This window comes from Tenrec ecaudatus, chromosome 6 (assembly GCF_050624435.1).
Source record: "Tenrec ecaudatus isolate mTenEca1 chromosome 6, mTenEca1.hap1, whole genome shotgun sequence".
NCBI lineage: Eukaryota > Metazoa > Chordata > Mammalia > Afrosoricida > Tenrecidae > Tenrec > Tenrec ecaudatus.
The window spans coordinates 75,054,868-75,074,740 of NC_134535.1; the positions used below are offsets into that span (position 1 = coordinate 75,054,868).

At 50.0% G+C, this 19,873-nt stretch overlaps 2 protein-coding genes across 8 annotated transcripts in view; one reads left to right on the forward strand and one right to left on the reverse strand.

Annotated features, from left to right (window-relative positions):
* Nucleotides 1-14,044, forward strand: part of BAZ2A (bromodomain adjacent to zinc finger domain 2A) — a 33,462-nt gene extending 19,418 nt beyond the window's left edge. For 5 of the 6 annotated variants that reach the window (XM_075551456.1, XM_075551454.1, XM_075551458.1 and 2 more), the window contains 22 exons: nt 423-531; nt 698-799; nt 963-1,173; nt 3,584-3,684; nt 3,952-4,017; nt 4,844-5,077; nt 5,188-5,442; nt 5,775-5,989; nt 6,311-6,385; nt 6,593-6,773; nt 6,871-6,930; nt 7,037-7,181; nt 7,656-8,359; nt 8,515-8,737; nt 8,887-9,042; nt 9,166-9,317; nt 9,460-9,749; nt 9,873-10,005; nt 10,299-10,445; nt 10,710-10,936; nt 11,126-11,269; nt 11,350-14,044. In XM_075551456.1, coding sequence (XP_075407571.1) covers nt 423-531; nt 698-799; nt 963-1,173; nt 3,584-3,684; nt 3,952-4,017; nt 4,844-5,077; nt 5,188-5,442; nt 5,775-5,989; nt 6,311-6,385; nt 6,593-6,773; nt 6,871-6,930; nt 7,037-7,181; nt 7,656-8,359; nt 8,515-8,737; nt 8,887-9,042; nt 9,166-9,317; nt 9,460-9,749; nt 9,873-10,005; nt 10,299-10,445; nt 10,710-10,936; nt 11,126-11,269; nt 11,350-11,515 — 4,096 coding nt within the window. In that variant the 3' untranslated portion in view covers nt 11,516-14,044. The remainder of the gene's footprint in view (nt 1-422; nt 532-697; nt 800-962; nt 1,174-3,583; nt 3,685-3,951; nt 4,018-4,843; nt 5,078-5,187; nt 5,443-5,774; nt 5,990-6,310; nt 6,386-6,592; nt 6,774-6,870; nt 6,931-7,036; nt 7,182-7,655; nt 8,360-8,514; nt 8,738-8,886; nt 9,043-9,165; nt 9,318-9,459; nt 9,750-9,872; nt 10,006-10,298; nt 10,446-10,709; nt 10,937-11,125; nt 11,270-11,349) is intronic. The other variant, XM_075551455.1, reaches the window with a different exon arrangement.
* Nucleotides 14,045-15,164: 1,120 nt separating this feature from the next.
* RBMS2 (RNA binding motif single stranded interacting protein 2) overlaps nt 15,165-19,873 on the reverse strand; it is a 58,307-nt gene continuing 53,598 nt past the window's right edge. For both annotated transcript variants that reach the window (XM_075551461.1, XM_075551462.1), the window contains exon 13: nt 15,165-19,545. In XM_075551461.1, coding sequence (XP_075407576.1) covers nt 19,471-19,545 — 75 coding nt within the window. In that variant the 3' untranslated portion in view covers nt 15,165-19,470. The remainder of the gene's footprint in view (nt 19,546-19,873) is intronic.

Genomic DNA, 19,873 nt, shown 5'->3' on the forward strand with positions numbered 1-19,873 from the left:
AAGAGTTCCTCCCTAAACCTTGGCCGACTGATCATTTCTTGGAATCAGCAGCAAGTTTAACTTTTCTGCTTGCTTCCTCACGCTCTGTCTCTTACTTGTGTTCCCTTACATCTTCATGCTCTTCACCAATAATTTCTCTGAATGGCATTGGGAGGCCAGGAGGTGGGGTGCACTGGGATTGGCTTCTGAGCTTGTGCTTTGTGCAGTTGGGCTCCTGCTTTCCTCTTAAGGCTGGAAGGATTTGCTGAAGCTTGAGCCTGCCTTCTAGCCAAACTTGGGTTTCCTGCCGCTTTTTGTACCATGTGCAGCTCTAATGAGACAGTTACGGGAGGGTCATCTGGTCAGTGGGCTTGGCTCCTGGGTTGCATGGGGAGTGGGTAGGGGTGTGACCTGGTGGCAGGGCCCGTCTGCTTCTCTGGCAGGTGGCGGAGAGAGGTGCGCATCAAGAAAGGCAGCCACCGATGGCAGGGGGAGACCTGGTATTACGGCCCCTGTGGGAAGAGGATGAAACAGTTCCCGGAAGTGATTAAGGTAAAGTAGCATCCATGGGTTTTTTCAGGGAAGCATAGACTCCTTTCGTAGTCCAGTGGCAGCAGAACGGATACAGTCCACTCTCGGACCTGTTCTGCGCGTGCTGCTGTTGGCCAAAGATACCTTGCGGCTACACCTTCATTAATGCCATTTTACCTCCTCCTAGTACCTGAGTCGAAACGTAGTGCACAACGTGCGTCGTGAGCACTTCAGCTTCAGTCCCCGAATGCCTATTGGAGATTTCTTTGAAGAGAGAGACACACCAGAGGTGCAGACCCAAGGGGGTTCATTAAGCATTTGTACTAGAAAAGGGGTTGGTGGACAAGCTGTCGCTTCCTCTGGTGGGGGCTGCAAAGTTGAAGCATTGAGTGGTTCTGGGGGGGCCTCCCTGGAGGCCTCCCGTTGTAACATAGTTTTCTCCGTTGCCTTAGGGTGTGCAGTGGGTACAGCTCTCTGCAGAGGAAATCCCATCCAGGATTCAAGCAATTACTGGCAAACGGGGCCGACCTCGAAACACTGAGAAGGCCAAGGCCAAGGAGGTCACCAAGGTGAAGCGGGGCCGAGGTCGGCCCCCCAAGGTCAAAATCACTGAGCTAGTGAATAAGACAGACAACCGCCTCCTGAAAAAAGCAGAGGCTCAAGGTACAGTAATTTCTCTTTTTTCTTGGCATTCTGCTCCCTCAGCGAGGTTTCCCAGGGGCGTGACTGATGCTATCCAGCTAGAACAAGTCTGAATCACCTCCCTCGGATGCACCACTGGCTTGCCAACACTTTGGGAGTTGTTCTTTTTGGCCAGATTCTTCCTTGAGCTGCTCTTAGGATTGGAGCCATAGACTGGCTCCAGATTTAATGGTGTAGGCCAGAGGAGAGGGAAGGCTTTCCTGCCCCCACCAATCTGGAAGCTACTTGCTTAGCACACTGGCTTCGGTTATGTAATTCTTACTTATTATCTATATCCCCTTTGTGGAGATTCAGAATTTACATCTGAATTCAAGATACCTGACATGGGCTTAGTGGGATAGATAAGTAGGCTTGGGACTAGTTTTTCAGTAACTATTAGGATGGTCCTGTGGAGCCTTCTGACTCTGTGTTGGAGTATCGCATAGTATCACTGCTCTCACTCTGGTGACCTGCCTCCTGCCCCAGACCCTATGGAAGCCTTAATAATACCATTGGTTTTACTCTAGTATAATATGCACTGAATAGATTTGTAAATTGCTTAAGTAATATTTTTTGGATCATACGAATATTCAAAATTTGTTATGTAATACCTTTCTAAATTGGATTACATTATTTGTTAACATTGTTATTAACTGAGTGGAAGCTTTGTTTTTTTCTACTCCCCTCCCCCTAATTACTACTTCATTCTTTAAAGTTACTGATATAGGTTCACAGATACTAATTACCACAATATTGTAGCTAAAACACCCAGAACATTTGCCAGTAGCAACAAACACAACAGCATGTTTGTACCGTGCAGATGAAGTCACATGATTTGAAAACATCATTGTAACTGGGTGACAGTGACAGATCTGACCAGAGTGCATTACAAGGTTCAAAAAGGAAATTAGCTAGCATAGAGTCTTAACCTTGTCCATCTTGAGATGGAGCTCCAGTAGTGGTTACACGTTGGGCCCTGGTCTGCATGGTCAGCAGTTGGAAGCCACCAGCAGCTTTGCTGGAGAAAGATTGGGCTTTCTACTAACGAGTTACTAAACCACTCAAATCTCACAAACCCACAGGGGGGCGCTGTGAGTCAGCAGTGACTCAATGGCAGCGAGTTTTTGAGTTCTTAACCTTGTAGGTAGGTATATTGATACATAGAAACTGGGCTTAATGAAAACTCATTTTTGCTGTTGTAACTAATTACAGGAATATTTTTATAAGAAATACAGTGAAGCAATGCATAAAAATCTTAGGAAGAAAGACATGGTGTCATTCCCTCTGACAGTGTCCCTGGTGTGGTCTGCACCTCCGTCGTGGTGGCAGTGAGGCTTCTCAGAGTCCCATCTCGCTTATTATATGCTGACTTGTACGGCCTAGCACAAGCCTCTTAGATTTTAATAGAATTTGTAAATGGCTAGTCGATCTGCATAAAGCATTTACTTCAGAGAATTGCCATAAGATGTTATATGGTAGTGTTTCTAAATTAGAAATGAAAGAATAAGTATTGTCATGTGAGAATCATTAATTCTAAAATGCCCTATACTTTAATACCCAGTCTTCTGAAAGAAAAAAACCTCTGATCTTTTGTGGGACAAGACATGGGAACCAAGCATAAATGAAAGCTGTGTCAGTGTAGTCTCCGTTTTCTGGGCTCTTGCTGTCAGGCACACTTTTTTCTCCTTCGTGCTTTTGGTGGTAGTGTGTATGTATACACATACACTTTCACGTGTACGATTCCATTACATCAGTTATGTTGTATGGTACAGTCTTGCTTAATCACTGCTTCCGACTCTGGAGACCACTCACTTGCTTGACACTGGCTTGCCGTCTCTTACTCTGCTCTTACAATCAGTCTGTGGGTTGCTGCCTGGGAGAGAAATAGCTACAAGGCTGCCATTGTGGCACCTTACATCAGCTGGGCTTCTGGCCCAAAAAGTCCGTTTGGGTTCTTTGTGCCCCCCAGAGCAAGTGCTGCTCTTAATCTCACTCTGCACACATGCAACTTATGCATCTTCTTTACAAAGGAAAGTACAAACTAGGTGACTTAGAGAAGCTGGGGTTTTGTTTTGTTTCATCCAAAATTACTTTCATTTTCTTTCAAAGTCTCTAACGCGGATCACTTCTTAGTCTGGCCCCTTTAATAACTCCTTTGTCATTTTTGAATAGCAATCTGCTCATTTTCTGGTAATCGACTTGTAGATTGCACTTTCATTAACAAACCCACTGTCTTGGTGCCACTCCCGAGTCCTCGCAGCAAATCTGTAGGGCAGGGTAGAGAACTCTAAGGAAGCGCTTTAAGAAGCCAATTTTATGGCAAGCATTTGTGCCACCTTTATAGCCAAGAACCAGGCTTCTGTTTTACAGTTTTTCCTCTTTGGCCTCACAGAATCACCAAATGAAGATGATAAAGCAAAAATAAGTAAAATTAAAAAGAAGATAAAGCGGAAGATCCAACGAGGAGAATGTCAGACCCCCAATCAAGGGCAGGTGGGTGCCGCTGAAGAGAGGACAGTGGCTCACTTTTCCTAGAGTCTGCTGCATCTCTACATCTGCCACTGTATGTCAGCACACATTCAATACCTTGAAGCCGCTTGGCCTTGGTTTGAAAAATTGAGCTTGTTTGAGAATAATGTGAGCGTCTCCAAGCATAGAGAAGTGAGCCATTGCCAACCTCTCATCCCATCTCTTACCTCTCCTCTCTTGAATCCTAATCCAAGTAGAGAGGGGAGAAATGACTTCCCTTTTGGTTGACAGGCCCGAAACAAACGGAGACAAGAGGCCAAGAGTGTAAAGCAGAAGGAGACTAAGAAAAAACCCAAGGTAACACTCACCAAGTATAACCTTGACTCCACTAACTTTTTTACCAAAATTGCTTTTTTTTAATTAAAAAAAAGTCATTTTATTGGGGGCTCGTACAATTCTTATCACAATCTATATGTCCTTCCATTGTGTGAAGCACATTTGTACATTTGTTGCCATCATCATTCTCAAAACATTTGCCCTTTACTTGAGCCCTTAATATCGACTCCTCCTTTTCCCCCCTCCTTCCCCACTTCCCCCTCCCTCATGAACCCTTCCTAATTCGTAAATGATTATGTCATATGTTACCCAAAACTGCTTTTAAAAACAAAACACCACCCATATTTTTAAATGATTTTTTTTTTGTTGAAAATGTGCACAGTAACACCAATTTCTGCATGTCCAATTCAATGATTGATTATTGCCTTCCGGTTGCATAACCAGTCTTATTTTTTCCAAGTGATTCCTCTCATTAGCATTAAACTTGTTAAATTTCTTTTTTTTTTCCCTCCACATTGCACTGCTTCTGTGTCTGTACAGGAGTCTTGATCTAAACTTGTTAAATTTAACTTAAATTTAGCTTGTTAGCTAAAACCATTTTGACCCGCTACAGACAATTCTTTAAAAGAGCACAGTACTAAAGACAGGCCTTGTTTACTAGTTAAGCTAAACTGTTTGTTTTAAAAGAAGACTTCAAGGGGTATTTTTGGATTGAAGTTTAAAGATCATCTTTTGTAATTACATTTCTGGGCTTTGAGATTGAGACAGCTTGGGGACCAGTGAAAGATAGTTTAACTGTAGCTTTATGGGCTTCTTTGATTTTTTTTTTCTTCCCATGATTGGGCAGGCTGAGAAGGAGAAGGTTAAAACAAAGCAGGAGAAATTGAAGGGAAAAGTCAAGAGAGAAAAGAAGGAGAAGGTGAAAATGAAGGAAAAGGAGGAACTGGCCAAAGCTAAGCCCGCCTGTAAAGCAGACAAGACTCTGGCCACCCAAAGGCGCTTGGAGGAGCGGCAAAGGCAGCAAATGATCTTGGAGGAGATGAAGAAGCCCACTGAGGATATGTGTCTGACTGACCACCAGGTAGTGAAGGGGGAGTGATAGGTCCAGCGTCCTGGGGACCCTAATGGGCCCGCCCAACTGTTAATTTCTAGGATATTTGCCAGGACCCTGTGCCACTTTTATCCCTACAGCCTCTGCCGGACTTCACTCGCATTCCTGGTCTGATACTGCCCAGTGGAATCTTTTCCGACTGCTTGACCATTGTGGAGTTTCTGCACAGTTTCGGCAAGGTGCTGGGCTTTGATCCTGCTAAAGATGTGCCTAGCCTGGGGGTCCTGCAGGAGGGACTGTTGTGTCAAGGTGACAGCTTGGGCGAGGTGCAGGACCTGCTGATGCGGCTCCTGAAGGCTGCACTCTATGATCCTGGCTTGCCCTCCTACTGTCAGGTGAGACCCTCTCCCAGGGCCGTGTGAAGGGCTGGCCTCCGATGCTTTGTCTCAGTTATATTTTCACTTTAAGAATGCTTGAAAATCACTCCCTAAAGTGAAGGGAGATGCCATTTCTTCCTGATTTTGTTTTTCTTGTTTGTTCTGTTCCTCTTTCTTCCTGACTCCCCTCTGCTAATTTTGTTCATTTTTCTTTATTTTGTCCATTTTCTTTTTCTCCTTTCTTTCTCTTCATCTTGTCTCAGCAACTTTCATTCTTGTCATGTCTTAACTCCTGAGTTCTCTCTTTTTTGTATTCCCGCCTCATTCCCATTATGTTCTCCTTCAAACAGTCCTTAAAGATCTTGGGGGAGAAGGTGTCGGAGATCCCACTGACGAGAGACAATGTGTCTGAGATCCTGCGCTGCTTTCTCATGGCATATGGAGTGGAGCCAGCCTTCTGTGACAGCCTGCGCACCCAGCCTTTTCAGGCCCAGCCACCCCAACAGAAGGCTGCTGTCCTAGCCTTCCTTGTGCATGAGCTCAATGGCTCCACCCTTATCATCAAGTGAGGACCTAGGGGTGGAGATGGATCAATGTGTGTCTGTGTAACACCTATTTTAAAGCCAGCCCAGGCTGTGGGTGGGGGGAACATAGCCATCCAGAGGTGTTGGGGGGATGGGTGTCCAGTGCCCTGATCTGGAGATCCTGGAGTTCTTGGGAACTGAATCTCCCTGCCTTCCCGGAGACCTTTGTCATCCATCTAGTCTAGGCCCTAGCTCGCAGTTCCCTAATCAGCTGTGGTCCCATCACCCCTGAGACTCCCTCCCTCTTCCTCGTGTGCCCCTTCTACTTCAAAACCTCATTCCCCTTCCCTGTTCCACCGCAGTGAAATCGACAAGACCCTGGAGAGTATGTCCAGCTACAGGAAAAACAAGTGGATTGTAGAAGGCCGGCTCCGGAGGTAAGGATGGGACAGAGAAGTGGCAAAGGGGGGCGGGGGGAAGCATAGCCAGGACTTAGGCCTGGGACCCGGTGTTCTCCACCCCTTTCTTAGTGCAGCCCTCCTTCCCCACCCCCACCCCGATGGTTTAGATTCTAGGTGTTCCCTTCAGTAGCAGGATCAGGTTCCTCACCGGTTTCCTCTTAATTTCTCCTTACCTGTTTCAAGACTGAAAACTGCTCTGGCCAAGCGAACTGGGCGGCCTGAAATAGAGTTGCAAGGGCCAGAGGAAGGTCTGGGGCGGAGGCGAAGTTCTCGCATCATGGAGGAGACCAGTGGCATGGAGGAGGAGGAAGAGGAAGAGACTATTGCATCTGGCCGTGGCCGGAGGGGTCGAAGAGATGGAGAGGTATGGGCTTGGGACTGAGGAAAGTGGCAGTTGAGAAATCAGTTGTTTCTCTTTCATGTTTTTACCAATGTTTCTCATTGCCCACTTGTTTCTTCAGGTTGATGTCCCAGCCTCCAGCATCCCAGAACTAGAGCGCCAGATAGAAAAACTCAGCAAGGTAAAATGGGTTTAGAGGGAGCTGGAAGTTGGTCACATTCTGCGTTGGGCCCAGATGCCATCCTTTTTCTCTTTTTTTCCATCTTCCCTTTCCATTGCCCACACAGCGCCAGTTCTTCTTCCGCAAAAAACTGCTTCACTCATCCCAAATGCTTCGGGCTGTCTCCTTGGGTCAGGACCGCTACAGACGCCGCTACTGGGTGCTTCCATATTTGGCCGGGATCTTTGTGGAAGGAACAGAGGGGAATTTAGGTAGGTGTGCCTGTGAGCTCCTAGTAAACTACTTTTCTTTTTCTCCTCACTCCTCATTTTCTTTTGGTTTCATGAGATTGGGTATAGGCTAGTGGGTAAGAGTGCCAGCTCTCTTATGTGAAAGACTTGACAGCCTGTCTGATCATTTACTAAGTATGTTTCAGTGGCTGCTTCTGGGAAAGAGGTAACAGTAAAATGTGTACGTCTTAGGGTAATTGAGAGCACTGAAATGAGTTTAATGTTCCCAGAATAGTGCTCAACCTATAGTTGGGTTCTCAGTTAATCTTAGCTTAGGACTTGTTGGGATGTAGTGTTTCTCCCTAGGTTCTATTCATGGGTGTTTAAGTTGTTCCTAGTGGCATCTGTAAAGAAGTTGACAGAGAGAAAGCAATAAAGTACATGTTCCGTGTTTTCATATACACACCTCTTCTCTCCCTCTGGATCAGTGTATGTCTGACACTCTTCTCTTTCTAGTTCCTGAGGATGTGGAAAAGCAGGAACCTAACTCCTTAAAGATGGCTGTCCATTCAGCGCCTAACTCAACCCTCCTCGTAAAGAAGGAGTTAGCTGACTCCAGTACCCCTGCTGCTTCTCCTGTCCGGGCTCGAGGCCGACCTCGAAAAACTAAGCCTGGGTCTGTGCGACCTAAGCACCTTAAGTCTCCTATCAAGAGTCAAGATTCAGAACAGCCTGAGGCTCAGCCTGAGGCCCAGCTCCATCCTGAATTTCAGTCCCAACCCCAACCTCAGCCTCAGTCTCTGCCTCCGCTCCAACCCCAACCCCACCTTGAGCCCCAACCCCTGCCTTCACCCCAACTCCACCTCCAGTCCCATAATGGGTTCCTGGAGCCAGAAGGCTCCCCACTGTCTCTGGGTCAGAGCCAGCATGACCTCAGCCAGTCAGCTTTCCTTTCCTGGCTGAGCCAGACTCAGAGCCATGGCTCCCTCTTGAGCAGCTCCGTCCTCACACCAGATAGCAGCCCAGGAAAACTGGACCCAGCCCCATCACAGGCCATGGAGGAGCCAGAGCCGGATGAAGCAGAATCCAGCCCTGACCCTCAGGCTCCCTGGCTTAACTTCTCATCCCAGATCCCCTGCAATGCTGCTCCAACACCACCCCCTGCAGTTTCTGAGGACCAGTCTACTCCTTCCCCTCAACTTCCAGTCACCTCCAAGCCAGTAAGTAGCCAAAGTGATGCACATGAACCTCATCTTACAACAGGCCCATTACCTGGCTGCAGTCTCTTACCTGAAGTTGGGGGAAGGGAGTGGGGCTGTTAGGGTCCTAGAAACATGAAATATCCTCATCTCCTTATGTCTCATCTCATTTGTAGGTGATTAGACCCAGTGCTGCCAATTCCCGTTCTCCACTGCAGTTCTGTTCTACCCCCTTCCCTGTGGCAGTCCCCAAGAGGCGAGCAGGAGATCCTGGAGAAATGCTACAGAGCCCCACAGGATTGGGACAGCCAAAGCGGAGAGGCAGACCACCCAGTAAGTTCTTCAAACAAATGGAGCAGCGTTACCTAACCCAGCTGACGGCCCAGCCTGTGCCCCCTGGTGAGTGACTGGAGTGGGATAGGGCAAGAGTGTAAATAGGAATGATATCCAGTGTGGGCTGATTACACGCACACACACACGCACACACACACACACACACACACACACACACACACACTGTTTCACACACGGCTCTACTCTGCTTGTAGAGATGCACTCTGGCTGGTGGTGGATCCGAGACCTAGAGATGCTGGATGCCACCCTGAAGGCCCTGCACCCCCGAGGCATCCGGGAGAAAGCACTTCACAAGCACCTTAGCAAGCACAGGGACTTCTTGCAGGAAGTTTGTCTACGGCCCTCAGCTGGTAAGATGATAACTTCACCCCAAGGTAACTGTGGAGCCGTTGCTATGTAACTGTGGAGCTGTTGCTATGTAACTATGGAGCCATTGCCTGATGAGCCTTTTTCTTTGCCTACTACCTTCCCAGACCCTATCTTTGAGCCCAGTCAGCTACCTGCCTTTCAAGAAGAGCTGCTGAGCTGGTCCTCTAGAGAGAAGACATATGAGACGGACTTGGCTGTGCTTCAGTGGGTTGAGGAGCTGGAACAGCGGGTTATCCTTTCTGATCTGCAGATTAGGGTATGCTTGGGGAGTCCTGGGCTCTAGCAGGTTTATCGATCGTTGCCTTTAATAAGTGATCTACCCGAACCTTAAATGGGTGACATTTCTTTTAAAATTTTCTCCTTTCCAATGAGGGATTTTTCCTCCTTGCCACTTGCAGGGCTGGTCCTGTCCCAGCGCAGACTCTACCCGTGAAGACTTGGCCTACGCTGAGCATCTGACCGACTCCCAGGAGGACATCACCTGGCGAGGGCGGGCCAGGGAAGGCTTGGCACCCCAGCGGAAAACTACCAACCCTCTGGATCTGGCTGTGATGCGATTGGCCACCCTGGAGCAGAATGTGGAGCGGCGGTACCTGCGGGAGCCCCTGTGGCCAGCCCACGAGGTGGTGCTGGAGAAGGCTCTGCTCAGTTCACCCAATGGTGCTCCCCAGTGCACCACCACAGAGATGTGAGTGATCTACGCTGCTGCCCCCTCACCCCCAATCCCCTCTGTTTCTTTTTGTCTTGGAGGGAAGGGATAACTCTAATGGATTCTGCTTCTCAATCAAAGATCACCATTTTTATTCTCTAGATCATATGAGATTACACCTCGCATTCGTGCCTGGCGCCAAACCCTTGAGCGGTGCCGGAGTGCAGCCCAAGTGTGTTTGTGCTTGGGTCAGCTGGAGAGGTCCATTGCCTGGGAGAAATCTGTCAACAAAGTGGTAAGGGGGAGGAGGGAGGGGAAAAGAAAAAAAAAGGAGGACCTACCTGATGCAAGGGGCTTAAGTGGAGAGCAAATGCCTTGAGAATGATTGGGGCAGGGAATGTATGGATGTGCTTTATACAATTGATGTATGTATATGTATGAACTGTGATAAGAATTATATGAGCCCCTAATAAATTGTTAAAATTAAAAAAAAAAAGTGGTAAGGGGGAAAAGAGAGCCTTGGGAAGGCTGATGAGGGGCCAGCCCGAGGCTTGAGGTCTCACTGTCCCTCCTCACATCTTGGTCCAGACCTGTCTAGTCTGCCGGAAGGGTGACAATGATGAGTTTCTTCTGCTTTGTGATGGGTGTGACCGTGGCTGCCACATTTACTGCCATCGGCCCAAGATGGAGGCTGTCCCGGAAGGAGACTGGTTCTGTGCTGTCTGTCTGGCCCAGGTGAGGCTTCGGCCCTCTTCTGTCCTCTCCCAAGTAGAGATTGGAGGCCTTGCTTCTTCATTCCATCTTTCACTCATCCAGCCAATCGATGTCCTCCGAGAAAGTGCTCTAGGCCAGGTGTTGGGAGTCCCGGGTTCTGTGTCTTCTTTGGATAAGTCATGTAAATGCTGTAGTCTTAATTGCTTCTTCTGGAAAGTGGGCAGGAGGGATTCTGATTGCCTGGCTTGTGCTGTGTTCCCCCCACCCCGCTTCTCCCTTTCTCAGCAGGCAGAGGGAGAATTCACTCAGCAGCCTGGTTTCCCAAAGCGAGGCCAGAAGCGGAAAAGTGGCTGCATGTTGGACTTGGTGGAGGGTGATGGCCGTCGCCGCCGAGTGCCATCACGGGGCCCAGAAGGCCTTGCTGCCCCTCGGTATTCAGAAGAGGGCCTGTCCCTCTCCAAGCGGCGGCGACTGTCCATGCGGAACCATCACAGCGATCTCACATTTTGCGAGTGAGTTGAGTGAAGTGTGTGTGTGTGTGTGTGTGTGTGTGTGTGTGTGTGTGTGTGTGTGTGTTTGTTGGGGGTGGTGGTCCTGCGTTCCCTGCCTCACGTTTTGTGAGTTGGGTGGTGTGTGTGTAGGTGTAGGGGGAGTGTGGTCCTGCATTCCCTGTGGTCCAGTCATGACCATCTTCCTGGTAGGATTATCCTCATGGAGATGGAGTCCCATGATGCAGCGTGGCCTTTCCTGGAGCCTGTAAACCCACGGTTAGTGAGTGGGTACCGGCGCATCATCAAAAACCCCATGGATTTCTCCACCATGCGTGAGCGACTGCTGCGGGGCGGGTAGGTAACCAGGCCAACCCTCCTCACCCTCTGCTCTGGAGCGCCTACAGCACTCACAGCTTGGCCTCCCCTCTGCTCAGGTATACCAGCTCTGAGGAGTTTGCAGCAGATGCCCTCCTGATCTTCGACAACTGCCAGACCTTCAACGAGGATGACTCTGAAGTGGGCAAGGCTGGACACATCATGCGCCGCTTCTTTGAGAGCCGCTGGGAGGAGTTTTATCAGGGAAAACAGGCCAATCTGTGAGGCCGGGGAGGTGGGGGTTCGCCCCTTCCTCAAAAACAACATGAAAACCTGCCGCTCTTACCTGCTGAGGCTGCCCTGGGGCCAGACTCGAGAGTCCGATATGCTGTGATTTTTGACCTGACCCTTGGCAGCATACCCCCCCTTTTTCTCTTACCCCCACTTGTCCTCCCCCTTCCTCCTCTTGTTCCTCAAATAAGAGGGGCAGAGATGAGGTCCTTCTGGACTGAAACCAAAAAGAAAAAAAAATAAGAAAAAATAGATTTTCCCTTCTGTTTTATTTCCTGATTAAAAATTGGGAGGGGGAAAAATGTCCTTGCTTCCTCTTCCCAGCTTCCTCCCTCTTCCCTCTATGTGCCCCAGCATCCTGGGGCGATTTAACAATAGCAATAGTTCTAGTGAATGTGTGAAACCGAGAAACACTCTGTACTGTGCGCGGACCCGCAGTGACGGCCAGTAAAGTGGACTTAAACTCCCAAGTGTGTCGAGCCGGACACCGGGCCCTGGACATGCTGCTTCCATGTTCAGTCCCTCTTCTGCTTTCTCTCATTGCTGCCCCTCTCCCTCCCCATCTTTCAGAGTTTTCTTCATCCAATAATGTAAAACTATCGTGTACGGGTTCCTCTCTCCTTCGCTCTTCCTCTTAATCTTTTTTTGCACCTCTTTAGAGTAGGGGGAAGGAAAGTTCAGTGGTCCCTGTCTTTGTCTCTGTCCCCATCTTCCTGCCTGTTAACTTATCCCCTCGACAATGTGATGCTCCTCCCGTGCTGAGTTTCCAGCCTTTTCTGAAGCTCAGTGGCTGGGGAGAGGCGGGAGGTGGCATCGTAAGCCTCCTTCTTACCCAAGCCTCCCTCTTGGGAACTCCTCAGGGACAACTACTGCTGAGTTTGATGGAGGCCAGGTAGCAACGACTGGTTTCAGATAGAGAGAGAGGTGTGTTTGTGTGTGTGCGTGTGAGAGAATGAGTGTGCCGTGCTTGTTCCTTGTCCTGTATTGTTGGATGAAATCCACTAAGTTTCTCCAAGTGTCGGCTTTTAGTCCTTCTTCCTTCCTTGTTTTAAACCATCACTCTTGGGAAACCACAAGGAACAGTTTCTCTGGGGGCAAAGCTGTGTCTCTCCTCTCTGGTCATTTCTGTTCCAGCCTCTTCAAACTGTGCAATCTTTCAGCAGGAATTTCCTCTCTCAGTAGCTTAGAGTCTTGAGCTCTGGCCGGGAGGAGGGTAGAACTGGATTTGTTCGTAACCCCGTGAGCTTCTGTGGGTTTAGTTGTTTTCCTTTCCTGCTTCTTACCCCAGGACTCCTTCCCCAGCAGCAGAGACACCCCGGAGCACAAGAGAGTAGGGAGGAGGGGTTCTGGGTCCACCACTGCCCTACATGTGACTGTCCAGGTGAAGCCCCCAACATGTGAGAAGCAAGCTGCTAACTCCCAGCTATAGCCATGGGCTCTTGGCTCCCTGCATTCCAGCCCAGCATAGTCCCTCCCATCAGAGATTACGGGTACTTGCACTGGGGAGGTGGCTGCTGACTGGCCCCAGCAGAGCCGAGACATCCAAGAAAGGTTCCCTTGGTGGACGGGGAAAGGTGAGGGGAGCATTCCGTGTACTGTGGCAGCACTGAGGGGGGTGGGGGCAGCGCAGGTCCTGGGGCAGCCCCTTCTTCCTTTGCGTTCCCTCTCCCCCAATAGCATATTTTCTAAAGTCGCCTTTTCTGTCAGATAAACCTCAAAACTTTTAATTTTATTTGAGATCTTTTTTTTCCTTTAAATAAGAGGTGAATTGAAGAATATTTGAATTGACTTTATATTATGCATAAATATTTATATTTTATCTAAATAACTGCTCTGTAACAAACTTTGTGTTAAATATTTGAAACTGTTGGAGGTGGGGGCCCCTCTTCTTTCCCGTGGCTGTTTTCCCTGCTATGAAAGGGCCTCGAGGAATTGCATTACTGGAGGAGAGGCGGAGAGTTCCTTGGAGGGAAATGGCAGTTGTCCTGCTCTGTGCTCCCCTCCCCCTAGGGACCAGGCACGCTGACGGTGGGCGATCCGGTGGGGTGAGGAACAGGAGTCAGTAGGGCTTGATCCAAGGGGCCGTTTCTCCCTTTTCTGTCCTCCTCTTCACTGCCCCTTGAGCTAGGTGGATTTTTCTCTCAACAAATGAGAGTATTTTGGTAGATAAGGCAGGTTTAAAGAAGAAAACAAACTCACTCCTCCCCCATCGTTCTGGGAACAGGAAGAAACCACACACCACCACCAAGTTCCCATGTTCCTTTTACAACTGAAGGGACTGACTTTTTATATAACCAAATGTGGTGTTTTAGTGACTTTTTTGATAATGTACAGTTTTTTGTGAATTTAAATTTATTTCTTTCTATATTTTTAGGACCAATCTCATTTTTAATAAGGTTGAAAAAGGAAAAAAAAAGTCTAGAGAAAAAAAAAAGAGAAAAACCTCCTGTTTTTGCCATGTGATGTTCCACAAGTGCAGCTGTAGAAAAGTGCTTGTCAGTTGAATAAACCACGTTTGATAGAGATCCGAAGACTCTGTGTTTATCTCCCCGCCAACACGGGCTCTCACACACGGCACCAGGCGAGCCGGTTAGTGTGTTTATCTCCCCACCAACACGGGCTCTCACACATGGCACCAGGCGAGCCAGTTAGCATGAGAGGCGGGGGTGGGTGGGTGGAGCCGTGTCCCTGGGCACGCAGCGGTCAGGAGGAGCCCCGGTGCCAGCATGGGTGTGACGGGTTCTTGTTGCTCCTGCCTAGAAATGGAGCAAAGTGGCACCGCCTGTGCCCAGTTCCATTGTGACACATTGGAAGCAGACATGGTCCTGTCCCCACATCCCACCTCCCACCGATGGATAAGACACCAGGAAATAGACGTTTGTGTTTTATTTCAAAACAATAGTTGAAATAGATAAAAATGTAATACTACTGCATTTTAGGAACAGGATGGGGAAATCAAGGGCCAGAAAAGGAGCATTTGGAAGAGGTGGCATTGGTATAGAAAATGGAAAGAGTATAAAACTAGAAACCTCTGAATAAAGAAATGTACAAAATGTGAGTATAAATTAAAGACCACACCTGCCATAGGTGGTGAGGGCATTCACCCACCCTAAAAAGCCAAAAGCGAGGTGTCGGAGAATGGGGAGACACCATTTAATGGGAGGGAGTGTCTAGTCAGTCGAACTCTGGTCTCACCAGCCTGCAGCCGGGACGTTTGGTCTTAAACAGTCTGCACTGGGCACTCGAGTGGTAACTGCATTGCGCGCCGGCCAGCTCCCACCTTCCAGATGGTGCTTGGTGACCACCTCAGCTCTATGGCTGGCCAAGTCTTCTCCCCTTAAGTTCTGAGCTCTGTTCCTCCGATGTCAGTGTTCCTACAGGCAACTGCCCAACACCAGTGAGAATCCAGTCTACACCCGTGGCGTGCCACAGCAGGACCTCTTGGAGAAAGGGGAATCAGTGAGCTAAAAATCCCGACGTTCCGGAAATGGACAATAACCAAGGATTTTTACATTTGATAGTGAACTCAAGCCCCTGGCTTCCTAATCTGAGAACAGAAAGATAGCCTTAAACCAGGTGCTTGATCCCTTGTGAACTGTGACATTGTGAGGTAGATGTGTAACAAGGACAGAGTTTGGGGATGTACGTGGAGAATGAAGGTTTATTCAGAACAGATGTGGACAAGCCAGGGCAAAACCCAGGAGAGCGGATGAGAGGTGCCTGGCCTTTTCATTGGCAGTCAGGACCAGTGGAGGGAAGGGCAGGAAAATCCAGCACAGAGCAGGTGGCTAGAACTCTTCAGTGGCCTTCGATGCTGAAGGAAGACCCTCTCTGGGGAGAGCGGGGGGAGTGAGCTTCAGAGATCTGTTCGCTAATGCTGGGAAGGACCTGCAGTGCTGGTAGCATAAATGGGTGGAGTGGTTGGTTTTTGTAAGGGATGCTGGAAACACTGGGATCAGGGAGCCAGATTTAGAATCTGGCCCTCACTGCCTGGCTTTTCATCATAATCCCACTCTTTGAAGCCTGCTAAAGTTGGACCTCAGAGAACTGGGGGGAAATTGAGTTAGACCTGACCACCATCCTCCCACGTTATTGCCCTCTGATGGGAGATGAAGGCAAAGTGGCCCCTCCTGAGCGCAATGCCCCCATTATCTGGGGTGGGGCACAGGGAGGTGAGCAGCGGTATTTCCTAGTAGCCTTGAGATCCCTGCAACATCGTAGAGCCTCTTGTCGCCTACCTTTATGGGCAAAATGCAACCCGCAAGTAGACCAAAGCCCCAATGGATACACACTGGAACAGCCAGAAATGAACTTGCGAGTGCTGCCGTCAGCTGGAAGCAGACTGAGGTGGCCCCACGCAGGAATATTCGAAGTAGTGGAGTCTGGTCTTCACCCTCAGAGCTCGGAATGTCCTCCCTATCACTGAAGAGCTGTTCCTCTCCAGAGCCACCTGGCTTCCTCGTCTGGGAAGCCCTTCCAATTCTTTGGTTTAAAACATTAGAAACACTCTCCCCGTAATCCTTCCCATGCAGAATGAGCCTCCTGAACCTCTGCTCTCTCAGATGTTAGCCCAGCTGAGGGGAGCAGCAGCAACTCCCCTGAGATGAGACCTGCAGTGTCTGAGCATGGTAAGGAAAGGTCACACCAGCTGAGATGGTTGGCAATATTCCATTTGTCTGAAAGGGAAAACATCACCAACGTATTTGGAGAATACTAGGAGCATCTGGAATAAGTTGAAAGATGAAGGGTGGAGAGAGGAGTGGGCTCCACAAAGACAGGATTCAGAGAACACACGAGGTGAAAGACACTAACAATGGACTCACAGCCCTAAGAGAAACCATTTGAAGACCCCATCCCAGGCTAGTGAGCCGGACGACGGACTCCCTTACAATTGTGGAATTCTCTGTCCCTACCACCATCCCCACCAACAGACAACATCATGGTTACAGTGTCCCTCCTTCCTTCTCCCGCCTCTCTTCAATCCGTTAGAAATTAATTACTAACTCCAAACCCAAAGTCTGCTATCGAATCGATGCTGACTCCTAAGTGACCCTATAGGACCAGGTAAAAGGGCCCCTTATGAGTGTCCAAGACCGGAACTGAGGGGATAGTGTAGGCCAGAACACCAAAAGATTCTTCAGTGCTGTTAGCCACTCACTACAGAAGTAACCAGATTGCCCATCACTTCACTGGCCCAAGCCAGAAACAGTAGAATCCAACAAACAAGATCCACAGGAGAAAAACACATAGTAGCTTTTCAAAGATCATGGCCATTTTAAGGATTTTTTTTAAATACAGGGAACGTAGGCAGATTCGGGAGTTCTGTGCAGCAGGCAAAGGGGAGCTGCAGTAACAACAGGGGTGTCTACATACACAAAGCCTGCACTGCCCTAAACCCAGCAAAGCAGGCTCCCCCAGTCTCGCAAATGAACGGGATTCTGAATTCGCTCTCTGTCTTAAAGGACACACAAGAAAGCAGGTATGGTGTGCTTTTCTTGACTGAGGGCCAGAGCCGTCTTCCCAACCAAAGCCTTCTAAGTTACCGGGTTTCTTTTTTAGCATTGGAAGAGCCCTTCCTGAGGTTGGAAGCACCCATGGGAAACTTAATAGTGACATTTTGTCTTTTACACTTTATATCCTAACCACGGTCCTGACCCTTCAGGATGTACAAAGGATCCATCTGGGGGGGAGGGAGCTTTGGGATTCAATTCTGGGTGGGGTGTAGCTCTGCAGCTCTCCCACTTGTGCCACCTCCCTTGGGCCTAACGGACACCTCTTCTCCGGTTTCCTCTGCTGTCTGTCCTGACGGCAAGTGATCACTAAACCCAACCTGTGGCCGCGATGTCAATTCTGACTCTGACCTTAGAGCAGACTTGCGCGGCCTCACAGGGTCTCCAAGGCTGTAAATCTCCATGGCGGCAAGGGTGCCAGATCTTTCTCCCAGCAACAGCTGACAGATTCAAGCTGCTGACCTTGAAGGTTAGTGGTCAAGTGCTAACAACTGCTCTGTCAGGGCTTCCCTGATGTGAAGAGGGCAGCAATCCCGTTCGAGTGGATGAGGGGGCGCCTGGGAGAAGACAGGTCCAAGTGTGTATTTCCCAAAAGCAGGGCAAAGGCCGCCTACCATCTGTCTCCATGTGCATGGAGTCTGGTCTGGGAGCAAGATGGAGATTCCCCCCCCCCCCCCCCCAGGACTCCTGACCATGGAATAGGATTTACTGTCCTTTCCCAGCCTGTCTCCCTGTTGTCCTTCCATAGAAGGAAAATGATTTCTCCCTGGGAAAGGAGCCCAAACAAGCCAGGGCAAGGCTGGTCCCACTGGACAGAGAGAGCTGCACGGCACACACACACCGCATGCCCCAGGTGACACCGGCATGCACAACAAGGGCAAAAGCTCTTAGGTGCAGAGGTACCAAGGGCCAAATCCTTGGAGAACTCAAGGCCCCTGTTGTGTCCCAGCAGTGAACTGCATGTGTCAAAAGGCACTGTGTGTCCAGAGGGGGCGGTTTGCCACGTAGGGGGTAGGGACCACATTGTCTCTATCAGGTTTTCTCAACCTGGGCGAGGCTGATGTTGTGGGCAGCTCATTCTGTGTCGTGACCGCGCGCGCCGCACTGACTGAGAATGCAAGCAATATCTCTGGTCTCTGCTCCCGAGATGCGGGGGTTACCCTGCAGGCCTAACAAGCAACAAGGTCTCCAGATGTGGCCAAATGTCCTCGAAGGGGCTCCGTTCCTTCCAGCCAAGATTCACTGGTTTCCAGGGGGAAGTGCTGCTCCCCCAGCCCCACCGCGTGGCTTCAGCCAGGTCACAGCTGCACCGGCTCTGGGTAGGGCCATGGGGAGTGGGGAAGAGAGCAGCTGTGGAAGCCAGGGCAGGAAGAAGAAAGGGCCTCCAGGCGGCAGAAAGGCAGGTCCTCCTGAAGAGGTACAGCTGAAGTCACCACGCGATCCATTCTCGGGGGAGGCCTAGTCTTCATCTGAGTTTGACTCAAAGGTAGGGCTGGCTTCCCCGGGCTGTGGGATTGTCTCTCTCAAGGGCCTAGGGGGCATTTCTGCTTCCTGAGGCTAACGGCCCCTCTTCTCTCCCGGAGGAGGCCAAGCCATTCTCCTGGCCCGTGTAGTGTTCCACTTTGTGCCTTGCCCAGCCCCCAAAAGTCCGTAGGAAATGTATTTCAAAAAAGAAAAAGAAATCCACAAAATGAAAACCTGTCAAAGGCAAAGTAGGCAGGCTCTGCCGTATGGAAGAGAAACACAACAGTGTGGATGAGAGGGAAGAGGGGCACGTGCGGCGGCGGGCAAGCACGAACGGGCAGCCGGGAGCCCCGCGCCTTCCAGGCCACCTGCTACCGCTGTGCCGATAGCGGTTTCTCACGCAGACACACAGCGCAAAGCAAAGGCCATCAGCCGTGCGCAGCCCCGGGGGCTCACAGCACCCCTGCTCCGGGGCTGCATCACACCTTCCTGGCTTCTTCTTAAACGACAGGTCATTGCTTCTAAAGCCCCCCTCCTCCCCGGGACTCCTCATACATTAAAATATGCTGTTCCGACAGCCGGCCAAGGTTTCAGCCACCGCCCACCACCCTGCTCTGGGCTAGGGCAAGTGTTCATGGCGGTTAACAATGAGAAAACAGAACAAAACTGAAAACTTTCCTTGCCAACAGAAAGGAAGGGAAGTGTTGTTTCTTGGATGTCGCAGAGGGCAGGCGCGTAGATAAAGATGTTGGGGTTTTTTCCCTCAGGCCCAGGCCTTTCTTGGGGGAATGATGGTGAAGCGTTAGTTGGGGGCCGTGGTCTGCATTCCTGGTGAACCTTCTGGAGTCTGGGAAAATCAGCATCCCAAGCACTGGTGTCTAGTCAGCCGAGAGGGCAGCGGACTCCCAAGGAGCCAGCAGGGTCGGGGAGAGTGACGGACAGGAGAGCCCGTCGGCGTGTCCTTCTTACCCAGCGTTACTTGTGGAAAGAGTAGAGTCCGAGGTCTGAGGGCGTGTCCACCGTCACCTGCGCCTGCTGCCCGCTGCTCTCCTGCACCCCAGCCAAAGCAGGACAGACAGTGACCCCGAGACAGAGATTCCTTCCCGCACCTCCTCCCACCCCACGACAATTGTCCTCCCCAACCTCTCCGCCCTCCCTCACCCCCAACGCCCCCAACACCTCGAGTGGCACCAAGTGTCCTAACACAGTGGTTCTCCACCTTCCTCACGCCCCGTCCTTTCATGCAGTTCCTCATGGGGTGGGGACCCCAACCATAAAAATATTTTTGTTGTTACTTCAGCACTGTCATTTTGTTACTGTGATGAATCAGGCGACCCCTGGGAGAAGGTGGTTAGACAACCCCCACCCAAAGGGGTCG